This window comes from Phyllobates terribilis, unplaced genomic scaffold, assembly GCF_046119375.1.
Source record: "Phyllobates terribilis strain yellow unplaced genomic scaffold, ASM4611937v1 Scaffold_1__5_contigs__length_1240528914, whole genome shotgun sequence".
NCBI classification, from domain to species: Eukaryota; Metazoa; Chordata; class Amphibia; order Anura; family Dendrobatidae; genus Phyllobates; species Phyllobates terribilis.
The window spans coordinates 359,086,990-359,100,982 of NW_027362761.1; the positions used below are offsets into that span (position 1 = coordinate 359,086,990).

The window sequence follows — 13,993 nt, forward strand, 5'->3', positions numbered from 1 at the left end:
ACCCGGGGCATTGGATAAAGGTCAAACTTTGACACTTCATTCACTTTCCTTAAATCGTTACAGAAGCGTAATGATCCGTCTGGTTTTGGAATCAGTACGATGGGGCTAGCCCACTCACTCCGTGATTCCTCTATGACGCCTAACTGAAGCATTTGTTTTACCTCAGCCGTGATGGCTTGCCTCCGGGCCTTGGGTACCCGGTACGGTCTTATTCGTACCCGTACCCCAGGTTCGGTGACGATGTCATGTTGGATAACCGTAGTCCTACCTGGTAGCTCTGAGAACACGTCGGTATTGTGCTGCACCAGCGAGCGAGCCTCCCGTCGCTGCTGTTTAGTGAGGGCATCACTTATCCTGACCTCCCCCTCGGATGCTTCCCTGGCTGAAGGTGGAGAATTCTCTGGTGATATGCCCGGGGTGACGTCTGTAACTAAACACTCTCGATCTTTCCAAGGCTTTAGCAGGTTTACATGGTAAAGCTGCTCAGGTTTCCTCCTTCTGGGCTGATACACCCGGTAATTTACCTCCCCCACTTTTTCTCGAATCTCATATGGTCCTTGCCACTTGGCCATGAACTTACTCTCGGCTGTGGGTACCAGTACTAACACCCGATCACCCTTGTTAAAAGTTCTGACTCTGGCTCTTTTATTATATGTGCGCCTCTGAGCTGCCTGGGCATCTAACAGATGCTCTTTCACAATGGGCATGACCGCCGCGATCCGGTCCTGCATACTAGCCACGTGTTCAATTATACTCCTATGCGGAGTTGGCTCTTGTTCCCATGTCTCTTTGGCTACGTCCAACAGACCCCTAGGGTGTCTGCCGTACAATAACTCAAAGGGAGAGAACCCTGTGGAAGCCTGAGGTACCTCACGGACGGCGAACATCAAATAGGGTAACAACATGTCCCAATCCCTTCCATCCTTAGAAACCACCCTTTTTAACATGGACTTGAGGGTTTTATTGAACCATTCTACTAGCCCGTCGGTTTGAGGGTGGTACACCGAGGTGCGCAATTGTTTAATTTTTAGCAATTTGCATAGTTCCTTTATCACTTTGGACATAAAGGGGGTCCCCTGATCCGTCAGGATCTCCTTGGGTAGTCCAAGGCGACAGAACATTGCAAACAGCTCCCGTGCAATCAGTTTTGCCGAGGTGTGGCGTAGTGGTATAGCTTCCGGGTACCGAGTGGCATAGTCGACGACTACCAGTATATGTTGGTGTCCACGGGCTGATTTTACAATTGGTCCAACCAAGTCCATTGCAATCCGTTCAAAAGGTACCTCTATCACCGGCAGGGGTACCAATGGGCTACGGAAACTTGCAGTGGGTGTGGCCAACTGACATTCGGGGCAGGATTCGCAGTACCTTTTGACCTCCGCGTAAACCCCAGGCCAAAAGAACCGCTGCAAGATACGTTCTAGCGTCTTTTTTACCCCTAAGTGTCCACCCAGCAGGTGTGAGTGTGCCATCTCGAGAATCGCCCGACGGTACGACTGAGGTGCCACTAACTGATCCACAACTTCGTCCCTGAGCTTATCTATCCTATAGAGCAACTCACTGTTGATTACCATGCGTGGAAATACAGTATCGGCACCGGGCTGTTGAGCTACGCCATTTACCTCTAACACCGTTTCCCGCGCCTGAGCCAGGGTGGGATCCTGTAGCTGAGCTGTCCCAAACATGGCCCGGGACACTTCCAGCTCGGGGATCGATGGGATCTCCTTGACCTCTCCTGCCAGCACCTCTAAGGGAAACCTATCGGGGTCACACTCTGTCCCTAGGTTGGACACCCCTACGGCAGGTTCCCCTGGCTCCGGTTCATCGGGTACAACGCCTGTAATACATTTTACCGGGGGAGAGTGGATTTTGTTTTTCCACAGAGTCCAGAACAGGGGCAAGTCTCTTCCCAACACAGTCCCATAGGGAAGAGTTTTTACCACCCCTACCACATGTTTTATTTCTCCACACGGCGTGGACAGGACTACCTCCTCAGTTGGGTACTCTCGGAGGTCCCCATGGATGCACACAACCCCAACGGGCCGTTCACCGGGGTTGTCTCCTGCCACCAACGACCCATGTACCAAAGTCACAAGGCTCCCTGAGTCCAGGAGGGCCTCCGTGGGGTACCCATTAACCAGTACCTGGCATAGTTGGAGTTCACTGTCCCGGGATTCGGCGCTCGCTGTGCAGACGGTCTGGGCGTACATTGAGACCCGGCGGTTATATCCTCAGTCCATGGGTTCCGTAGTCAGGGGACAATTAGCAATCACATGTCCCAGCCCCTGACACCGCCAGCACCTAAGGGTGGTGGTACTGTTAGGCCTTATGACAGTTTGGGAGGGAACCGGTCTCCTGCCACTCTCACTCCGGGGTTCCCCTTCAGCACGGGTACGGTGCTGACTGTCCCCAGCAGAGGGACGCGACCCCTTTCCCGACTCCTGGGTTGGCAGGGATCGGCGTGACAGCCGAGAGGGGGCGGAGTCTCGAATGAAGTCCTGAGTAGCCGAGTAGCGCTCGACCAAACTGACCAACTGGTCGAGGGTGCCGGGGTCCCCTTGCCCCACCCAACGTTGGATAGCGACTGGCAGAGTCCTCACCAGCCTGTCAACCACCACCCTCTCCACTATCTGGGCTGGGGATAAAGTCTCAGGTTCGAGCCACCTCTTTACCAGCTGCAGGAGGTCATAAGCCTGAGACCGGGCAGGTCGGGTCTCCACATAGGCCCACGAAAACACACGCTGAGCCCTCACATATGTATTGACCCCCAGCCGGGCAAGGATCTCACCTTTGAGCCTCTGGTAGTCCCGGGCGTCTTCCTGACTGAGGTCGAAACAGGCCTTCTGGGCATTGCCAGCCAAAAACGGAGCCACCACTTCCGCCCACTGGTCAGCTGGTAGGTTTTCCTGCTCTGCTGTGCGTTCGTAGATGGTAAGGAAGGCTTCCACGTCGTCCTCCGGTCCCATCTTCCTCAACGCTGATTGAACCTTGTCCCGGGCGTCTCGACGTTCCGGGGCTGATGCCGTCTGTGTCTCCCGCAGGGCAGCAATTTGTTGCATCATCAGTTCATTTGTTTGAACTGCCGTTGGAGATCCTGGTACTGCTCCTGCTGTTGCCGCTGAGTGAGTACCAGCTGCTTAAACAGCTCCTCCATTTTGTCCGTGGGGTGGAACTGGAAGGTGGCAGGCCGAATTGTGGTCATGCAGCTGCCGGTGGGGTATGCCTCAGTCACTTTGCCCGCATTCTCCACCAAGCTGTAAGGCGGTGGTGTTCACACCGTGCAGTAACTGAGGCAGTGACCCAAGCAAGTCCAACATAAACAGCTTTTATTTCAGCAACTCACGGGTTAACAGAAAGTCCTCCGGTTTGCATCCGGGTTACCAGAAAGTCCATACACAATGGTTGCCGGGGACAATGGCCGCGCCAGGCCGCTCAGAGCCTGACAGGTGCAGGCAGTGGTTCAGCCACACACAGTCCTGCTGAGCTAACCTGCTGTGCTCCTAGCAGGTTGCAACATAGAACAACACTAATAGTTAGTGCAGGAGTTTTAAAGGACCTGTGGCAAAAGCCACTGGAAAACCCGGGTTGGAAGGAGGAGGCCGCCCCACTGCCTCCTGTGACCTCCTCCAAGAAATGAAGGCCCTGCCGGGTTTTACTTAATCTGCTTTAGCCAGGTAGTCTGACCAGGTCATTGCTCACCTTCATTCCTGCATTGCAGCCGCAGCTGTGTGTGTGACTGCAATGCACTCCAATGGATTTAATAGGTCTCTGCACACATTCTGGGGGATGTATACGATCCCGGTCACTGCCTCACATATTCCCCCCCCCCCCTCTGTTCGAACTTGTGGGGTTGAACATTTGCCACCATACAGGGTGCCCGGGACAGGGCATCCGCGTTTGCTTGCAACTTCCCAGGGCAATGTTCTACAGAGAAACTGAAATTTTGCAGAGACAGGAACCACCTGCTGCCTCACTATATATATGTATATATATATATATATATATATATATATATATATATATATATATATATATATATATATATATATATATATATATATATATATATATATATAATTAGTACAGACCAAAAGTTTGGACACGCCTTCTCATTTAAAGATTTTTCTGTATTATCATAACTATGAAAATTGCACATTCACACTGAAGGCATCAAAACTATGAATTAACACTTGTGGATTTATATACTTAACAAAATAAGTGTGAAACAACTGAAAATATGTCTTATATTCTAGGTTCTTCAAAGTAGCCACCTTTTGCTTTGATGACTGCTTTGCACACTCTTGGCATTCTCTTGATGAGCTTCAAGAGGTAGTCACCGGAAATGGTTTTCACTTCACAGGTGTGCCCTGTCAGGTTTAATAAGTGGGATTTCTTGCCTTATAAATGGGGTTGGGACCATCAGTTGTGTTGTGCAGAACTCTGGTGGATACACAGCTGATAGTCTTACTGAATAGACTGTTAGAATTTGTATTATGGCAAGAAAAAAGCAGCTAAATAAAGAAAAACGAGTGGCCATCATTACTTTAAGAAATGAAGGTCAGTCAGTCCGAAAAATTGGGCAAACTTTGAAAGTGTCCCCAAGTGCAGTTGCAAAAACCATCAAGGGCTACAAAGAAACTAGCTCACATGAGGACCACCCCAGGAAAGGAAGACCAAGAGTCACCTCTGCTTCTGAGGATAAGTTTATCCGAGTCACCAGCCTCAGAAATCGCAGGTTAACAGCAGCTCAGGTTAGAGACCAGGTCAATGCCACACAGAGTTCTAGCAGCAGACACATCTCTTCAACAACTGTTAAGAGGAGACTTTGTGCAGCAGGCCTTCATGGTAAAATAGCTGCTAGGAAACCACTGCTAAGGACAGGCAACAAGCAGAAGAGACTTGTTTGGGCTAAAGAACACAAGGAATAGACATTAGACCAGTGGAAATCTGTGCTTTGGTCTTATGAGTCCAAATTTGAAATCTTTGGTTTCAACCATGGTGTCTTTGTGCGACGCAGACAAGGTGAACGGATGGACTCTACATGCCTGGTTCCCACCGTGAAGCATGGAGGAGGAGGTGTGATGGTGTGGGGGTGCTTTGCTGGTGACACTGTTGGGGATTTATCCAAAATTGAAGGCATACTGAACCAGCATGGCTACCACAGCATCTTGCAGCGGCATGCTATTCCATACGGTTTGAGTTTAGTTGGACCATCATTTATTTTTCAACAGGACAATGACCTTAAACATACCTCCAGGCTGTGTAAGGTCTATTTGACCAAGAATGAGAGTGATGGGGTGCTATGCCAGATGACCTGGCCTCCACAGTCACCAGACCTGAACCCAATCGAGATGGTTTGGTATGAGCTGGACCGCAGGGTGAAGGCAAAAGGGCCAACAAGTGCTAAACATCTCTGGGAACTCCTTCAAGATTGTTGGAAGACCATTTCCGGTGACTACCTCTTGACGCTCATCAAGAGAATGCCAAGAGTGTGCAAAGCAGTCATCAAATCAAAAGGTGGTTACTTTGAAGAACCTAGACTATAAGACATATTTTCAGTTGTTTCAGACTTTTTTGTTAAGTATATAATTCCCCATGTGTTAATTCATAGTTTTGATGCCTTCAGTGTGAATGTACAATTATCATAGTCATGAAAATACATAAAAATCTTTAAATGAGAAGGTGTGTCCAAACTTTTGGTCTGTACTGTACATCTCAAAAAAATAAAGGGAACACTCAAATAACATCCTAGATATGAATGAAATATTCTCATTGAATACTTTGTTCTGTACAAAGTTGAATGTGCTGACAACAAAATCACACAAAAATCATCAATGGAAATCAAATTTATTAACCAATGGATGCCTGGATTTGGAGTCACCCCCAAAACTAAAGTAAAAAAACACACTACAGGCTGATCCAACTTTGATGTAATGTCCTTAAAACAAGTCAAAATGAGGCTCAGCATTGTGTGTGGCCTCCGTGTGCCTGTATGACCTCCCTACAACACCTGGGCATGCTCCTGATGAGGTTGCGGATGGTCTCCTGTGGGATCTCCTCCCAGACCTGGACTAAAGCATCCGCCAACTCCTGGACAGTCTGTGGTGCAACGTGATGTTGGTGGATGGAGCGAGACATGATGTGCGGCCCTCCAAAGAAATGCCACCTCACACCATTACTGACCCGCTGCCAAACCGGTCATGCTGAAGGATGTTGCAGGCAGCAGATCGCTCTCCACGACGTCTCTCGACTCTGTCACATGTGCTCAGTGTGGACCTGCTTTCATCTGTGAAGAGCACAGGGCGCCAATGGCGACTTTGCCAATCCTGGTGTTCTGTGGCAAATGCCAAGCGTCCTGCACGGTGTTGGGCTGTGAGCACAGCCAGCATCTGTGGACGTCGGGCCCTCATACCACCCTCATGGAGTCTGTTTCTAACAGTTTGTGCAGACACATGCATATTTGTAGCCTGCAGGGCTCTGGCACTGCTCCTCCTGTTCCTCCTTGCACAAAGTTGGAGGTAGCGGTCCTGCTGCTGGGTTGTTGCCCTCCTATGGCCCCCTCCATGTCTCCTGGTGTACTGGCCTGTCTCCTGGTAGCGCCTCCAGCCTCTGGACACTATGCTGACAGACACAGCAAACCTTCTTGCCACAGCTCGCATTGATGTGCCATCCTGAATGAGCTGCACTACCTGAGCAACTTCTGTGGGTTGTAGAGTCCGTCTCATGCTACCACGAGTGTGAAAACACAACCAACATTCAAAAGTGACCAAATCATCAGCCAGAAAGCATTGGTACTGAGATGTGGTCTGTGGTCCCCACCTGCAGAACCACTCCTTTATTGAGGGTGTCTTGATAATTGCCAATCATTTCCATCTATTGTCTATTCCATTTGCACAACAGCATGTGAAATTGATTGTCAATCAGTGTTGCTTCCTAAGTGGACAGTTTGATTTCACAGAAGTTTGATTTACTTGGAGTTATATTCTGTTGTTCAAGTGTTCCCTTTTATTATTTTGAGCAGTGTATATTTCCTTTGAATGTTCACTGTTATTGTGCTCACTTTCCTGGTCTAAAGTAAAGTGATGAACTGGTAAGAGAGCTGCTATCTCTTCACTTAAAGGGAACCTGGTAGCTGACACATGCTCTCCAATCCACAGTCAACATGTAACAGACAATGGCTGTATTATTTCAGACAGGCATGTTTGACCCTGAAGCACTGTTGCATTTCAAAGCAAAACATACTTTAAAAAACGTCCGGGGACCGAGCCACAAGGTTTACTATGAAAAGATAAGTCCCTGTCAGTTTCTCCCCACCTGCTGTAAATCACTAACAGATCTCTCTACCTATACAGGCACTTAGGAAGAGGGGAGAAGCCTCCAGGAACCTGCCTTTTTGACTAGTCAGCAGTGTGCCTCGTTCCTAGGCTGGATTTTAGAGTATGTCAAAAGTATATAACTGAAATCATAGTCCTTGTTTGATGCATGCTGCTTGTAGTTGGGAAGCATGTATCCACTGTCAGGTTCCCTTTAATCTGCCATGTTAGCGGATGACTGAGTTAGGCAGCGTTGATCTATGCTCCTCTCATCTACAACCATATCTCTAGCTTGTCCATGGGATCCCTATATGCCACATAACAGCTTCTAGGTCAGGTCTAGTTCCCCACATTATATTATAGCCTCACCCACACAGCAAATCTATTTTACCATTGGTGGGGGCTGGCAGAAGGATGTGTGGAACTAGACTGTCAAAAATCAGAATTGTGGCGCATGTACTTGGCAAATTAATTTAACTATTGGACATTCTAAAAATACAGGGTGGTCCAAAAGTAGGTGGACAGAAAGTGTAATAAGGTTATGAAGGGGGAGATTTATCAAACAAATTCCAGTAATTTTAAATAACATTATATGGAGTGATGAAGCTTCTTTCAAATCATCCGGCCATATTAACAGACATAATTGTATTTACTGGTATAATGAGAACATGCATTTAACATTAGAGCAACAACTAAATGAGCCTGGTGTCAATGTTTGGGGTGATATTTCAAGCTTTGGTGTTTTAGGACCAATATTTTTTGATGGAACAGTTACAGGAGATAAGTATCTCAAAATTCTAATGAATCAAGTTGTTCCTCAGTTATAGCAACAGCCTAATTCAAATGACCTTTATTTCCAACAAGATGGGGCCCCTCCACATTATTCAAGAGTAGTCCGCGAGTATCTTGATGAAACATTTCCTAATAAATGGATTGGCCGAAGAGGCCCACTTGATTGGCCGGCAGGCTCACCAGACTTGACCCCAATGGATTTTTTCTTTTGGGGAGTACTCGAGGACAAAGTTTATAGTCGAAAACCAAAAAGTGTCAGTGATTTGAAAAATTACATAAGACATGCATTTCAAGAAATTAATACCCAAAGAGACTTGTGCAAAAAAGTTTGTCGAAGCGTAAGAGGCAGACTTCAAAGCTATGCAAATTGTAATGGAAAACAGTTTGAGCACCTGCATTGATAAAATTTAAGGGCATTTGTATTATTGTTCAGAATAAAATTTAATTGTCAATGTTATGCTTGTGTTAGTAAATATAATTTTATATATAAATCAAAATAAATGTTATTATTTTCTGTCCACTTACTTTTGGACCACCCTGTATACACCAATTTACTAATATACTTGAATTAACGATCTCTCAAGACATCAGCCAGGTCCTGACAGCTCCACTTCAAAGCTGGATGACCCCGCCGCGGCAGGCAGGCTGCTGGATGACCCCGCCGCAGCAGGCAAGCTGCTGGATGACCCCGCCGCGGCAGTTTTATTAACAGGCAAAGATCAAATATACAAGTACAGCCTATAACTGACAAATTAAATCAGTATGGATAGTTGTAAGAATTCCAGATCTAGTTACTGCTGTAATGTTGGTTTTATTCTATTTGATTGAAGTGTGATGTTCATAAAATCATTTTATATATTAAATCAGCATAGTATAATAAAACCATGAATGCTACAAGAAAAAGCAAAACATTTTATTGATAACCTGCATAGTGTTGTTAACATTTATTTATTTTTAATTTGCAGTTACCACAGCAAAACCAATTGAAAAGGCAGCTAGTGCACTAGCTGCAGAAGCGCCTGAAGGGTTTGTGGATGATTTTCGAGTAGGAGAGCATGTATGGGTTAATGGTAATAAACCTGGGTTCATTCAGTTTCTTGGCGAGACTCAGTTTGCTCCTGGACAGTGGGCAGGGATTGTTTTGGACGATACAATTGGTAAAAACGACGGATCTGTTGCCGGTGTTCGTTATTTTCAATGTGAGGCCTTAAGGGGAATTTTTACAAGGCCTTCAAAGTTGTCACGGAAACCATTGGAAGATGAAACCAATGGTACCCAAACTGCATCAAGAGCTACCTCACCAACCTCTATGTCTTCTTCAAATGTTGTGTCTTCTGTGCCAGCTTCCATGGCAACTCCTCTAAAAAGTACTACAGCTTCTAAGGAATCTAGTACCCCTGCACAATTAAGTAGCCTCTCCCGAACCCTAAGTGAATCTATATCAAATCTGTCTGAGGCTGGGTCGGTCAAAAAAGGAGAACGCGAGCTCAAGCTGGGGGATAGAGTTTTGGTAAGTGTTTTTTTTCTTCCCTTAATTAACTCCTAAACTACCTTATTTCTGAGCTTTTTAAATAAATTTATGTAAATATCTGATAGAAGTGGGTCCCACCTTTTGGGCTGCACACTTAGGGCTCATACCCATATGTGTGCAAAAAAAGTTCCGATATCGGGACTGAAAAGACAGAAGGGTCATGCAATTTTCATGCGCATACCATGTGATTTTTCTCACCTAGCATCTGATTTACATCCGTTTGTCATGCGTATGTGATCCAATTGAAATGCGATTTTAATATGGGCTTTTACATACAGTGGTGGCCAAAAGTATTGGCACCCCTGCAATTCTGTCAGATAATACTCAGTTTCTTCCTGAAAATGATTGCAATCACAAATTCTTTGGTATTATTCTCTTCATTTAATTTACTTGCAAGGAAAAAACACAAAAGAGAATGAAGCAAAAATCAAATCATTGATCATTTCACACAAAACTCCAAAAAAGGGCCAGACAAAAGTATTGGCACCCTCAGCCTAATACTTGGTTGCACAACCTTTAGCCAAAATAACTGTGAACAACCGCTTTCGGTAACCATCAATGAGTTTCTTGCAATGCTCTGCTGGAATTGTAGACCATTCTACTTTGGCAAACTGCTCCAGGTCCCTGATATTTGAAGGGTGCCTTCTCCAAACTGCCATTTTGAGATCTCTCCACAGGTGTTCTATGGGATTCAGGTCTGGATTCATTGCTGGCCACCTTAGAAGTCTCCAGTGCTTTCTCTCAAACCATTTTATAGTGCTTTTGGAAGTGTGTTTTGGGTCATTGTCCTGCTGGAAGACCCATGACCTCTGAGGGAGACCCAGCTTTCTCACACTGGGCCCTACATTATGCTGAAAAATTTGTTGGTAGTCTTCAGACTTCATAATGCCATGCACACGGTCAAGCAGTCCAGTGCCAGAGGCAGCAAAGCAACCCCAAAAGATCAGGGAACCTCCGCCATGTTTGACTGTAGGGACAGTGTTCTTTTCTTTGAATGCCTCTTTTTTTTCTTCCTGTACACTCTATGTTGATGCTTTTTCCCAAAAAGCTCTACTTTTGTCTCATCTGACCAGAGAACATTCTTCCAAAACGTTTTAGGCTTTCTCAGGTAAGTTTTGGCAAACTCCAGCCTGGCTTTTTTATGTCTCGGGGTAAGAAGTGGGGTCTTCCTGGGTATCCTACCATACAGTCCCTTTTCATTCAGACGCTGATGGGATAGTACGGGTTGACACTGTTGTACCCTCGGACTGCAGGGCAGCTTGAACTTGTTTGGATGTTAGTCGAGGTTCTTTATCCACCATCCGCACAATCTTGCGTTGAAATCTCTCGTCAATTTTTCTTTTCCGTCAACATCTAGGGAGGTTAGCCACAGTACCATGGGCTTTAACCACTTCGCACCAGAGCCTGTTTTTGCCTTCGTGACCGGGCCAATTTTTTCAATTCTGACCACTGTCACTTTATGAAGCAATTACTCTGGAACGCTTCAACGGATCCCCCTGATTCTGAGATTGTTTTTTCGTGACATATTGTACTTCATGATAGTGGTAAAATTTCTTTGATATCACATGCGTTTATTTGTGAAAAAATCGGAAATTTGGTGAAAATTTTGAAAATTTTGCAATTTTCAAACTTTGAATTTTCATGCCCTTAAATCAGAGAGATATGTCACACAAAATACTTAATAAATAACATTTCCCACATGTCTACTTTACATCAGCACAATTTTGGAACCAAAATTTTTTTTTGTTAGGGAGCTATAAGGGTTAAAAGTTGACCAGCGATTTCTCATTTTTCCAACAAAATTTACAAAACCATTTTTTTAGGGACCACATCATATTTGAAGTCACTTTGAGGGGTCTTTATGACAGAAAATACCCAAAAGTGACACCGTTCTAAAAACTGCACCCCTCAAGGTGCTCAAAACCACATTGAAGAACTTTATTAACCCTTCAGGTGCTTCACAGGAATTTTTGGAATGTGGAAGAAAAAAATTAACATTTAACACTTTTCACAAAAATGTTACTTTAGACCCAATTTTTTTTATTTTCACAGGGGTAACAGGAAAAAATGGACCCCAAAATTTTTTGCACAATTTCTCTTAAGCGTGCTGATGCCCCATATGTGAGGGAAAACCACTGTTTGGGCGCACGGCAGGGCTCGGAAAGGAAGGAGCGCCATTAGACTTTTTGAATGTAAAATTTGTCTGAATAATTAGCAGACACCATGTTGCGTTTGGAGAGCTCCTGATGTGACTAAACAGTGGAAACCCCCCACAAGTGACACCATTTTGGAAACTAGACCCCTTAGGGAACATATTTAGATGTGTGGTGAGCACCTTGAACCCCAAGGTGCTTCACAGAAGTTTATAATAATCAGCTGTAAAAATAAAATTTTCACATTTTTCCCACAAAAAATGTTTTCCTTTCCCTAATTTTGTACTATCATAAGGGTAACAGGATAAATTGCACCATGAAATTCGTTGTTCAATTTCTCCTGAACACGCCGATACCCCATATGTGGGGGAAAACCACTGCTTTGGTGTACGGCAGGGTTCGGAAGAGAAAGGAGCGCTATGTTGGCTGGGATAGGCAGCAGACACCATGTCACATTTGAAGAGTCGCTGACATGCCGAAACAGCAGAAACCCCCACAAGTGACCCCATTTTGTAAACTACACCTCTCAAGGAATTCATCTAGGGAAGTAGTGAGTATTTTTTAATTTTTAAATTTATACCATTGGGCAGTGAAAAAAGCATAATTATATTTTTACCACAAAAAAAATGTTTTACCCTCAGATTTTACATTTTCACACAGGGCAATGGGTAAAAATGGTGCCGAAATGTGTCACACAATTTCTTCTAAAAGTGGCAATACCCCATATGTGGCTGTATCGTACCGCTCAGCCATATGGCGAGATCTGGGGGGCACGGAGTGCTATTTGACAATTGGAGAACAAATTATTGTAGAATAGGCATTTGGATTTGGGAGCACAAAATTTTTTGAATTTCTTTTGGGGGGCAAGGGCCATTTTGCTTTTCCAGAGCCTTTCTGCTACCAGTAACTTGGAAGTCCCTTATATTTTTAACAGATGACGGACCTGAGTGGGGACTAGCTTTTTTTGAGGACTGAGTTGAAGCTTTTATTGGGAACATTTTACGTAACATTTATCCGGCGCTCTAGGCTGAGCATTTACATCGGGGTTTCCATCTAAATTTCCAAGTGATGTAATTCAGATGAAACCCCTGCAGGATCCATTCACTGTAATGAGGCAGCAGAGTTACTCTGGACTCCATCTGGCCTCTGTTTAGCGGTGTCCTTTTTTTCAGAAGTGCACAAAACTGTGGCCAACCGCACTTTTATGCACGCCTAAAACAAATGACACCGTGGGATCACAGGCCAGACGGCATCCACAGTGGCCTATATCTGCCTCCTTACAGGGAATCTTCCGTCATGGGTTCCGGCTGAATCACATATTTCAGAGATTTACACGGAAACTCTGGCGTAAGTGCTCAGCGCAGAGCGCAGGATAAATGTGTGCCGAGCCATACTGCGATCTTTGGGAGACATAATAAACAAATCAGTAGCAGGTGAAGAATTGGTTTTATTTATTTTTTACGCCGTTCCTAGTGTGATATAACTGATTAGATTACTTTATTCTTCGGGTCGGTGCGATTACAGAGATACCAGATTTATATCGGGTTTTTATGACTGACAGCTGTCACACACTAAGAGACGCTTTTTTTTTTTTTGCAAAATCTAGTTTTTGCATCGCCATATTTTGAGAGCTATAATTTTTCCATATTTCGGCCGACAGAGTCATGTGATGGCTTGTTTTTTGCGGGACGAGTTGACATTTTTATTGGTACCATTTGTGGGTACGTGACATTTTTTGATCGCTTTCTATTCCGTTTTTTGGGAGGTAAAATTAACAAAAACCAACAATTCAGGAATTGTTTTTTGAGGGTTTTTTTTATGCCGTTCTGCGTGTGGTAAAAGTGATCAGGCAGCATTATTCTTCGGGTCAGTACGTTTACAGCGATACTACACTTACTGTATATTTTTTTATGTTTTGGCGCTTTTACACAATAAAACAATTTTATAGAAAAAATATTTTTTTTGCCTTGCTTTATTCTGAGAGGTATAACTTTTTTATTTTTCGGCTGATGGAGCTGTATAGCGGCTTGATTTTTGCGGAACAAGATGACGTTTTCAGCGGTACCATTTCCATTACATTTTGCTTTTTGATCGCATTTTTTTCCACTTTTTGTTTGGCGATATGAGGAAAAAGCATAGTTTTTTGCTCCGTTTTTTATTTATTTTTATTACGGTGTACACATAAGGAGTTAATTAGTGTGACA

The 13,993-nt window shown here is 44.7% G+C and overlaps 1 protein-coding gene across 9 annotated transcripts in view; it reads left to right on the plus strand.

Moving 5' to 3' along the window:
- The window catches only part of CLIP1 (CAP-Gly domain containing linker protein 1), a 121,783-nt gene that overhangs the window by 18,323 nt on the left and 89,467 nt on the right, over nt 1-13,993 (plus strand). For all 9 annotated transcript variants that reach the window (XM_073676241.1, XM_073676242.1, XM_073676243.1 and 6 more), the window contains exon 3: nt 9,071-9,615. In XM_073676241.1, coding sequence (XP_073532342.1) covers nt 9,071-9,615 — 545 coding nt within the window. The remainder of the gene's footprint in view (nt 1-9,070; nt 9,616-13,993) is intronic.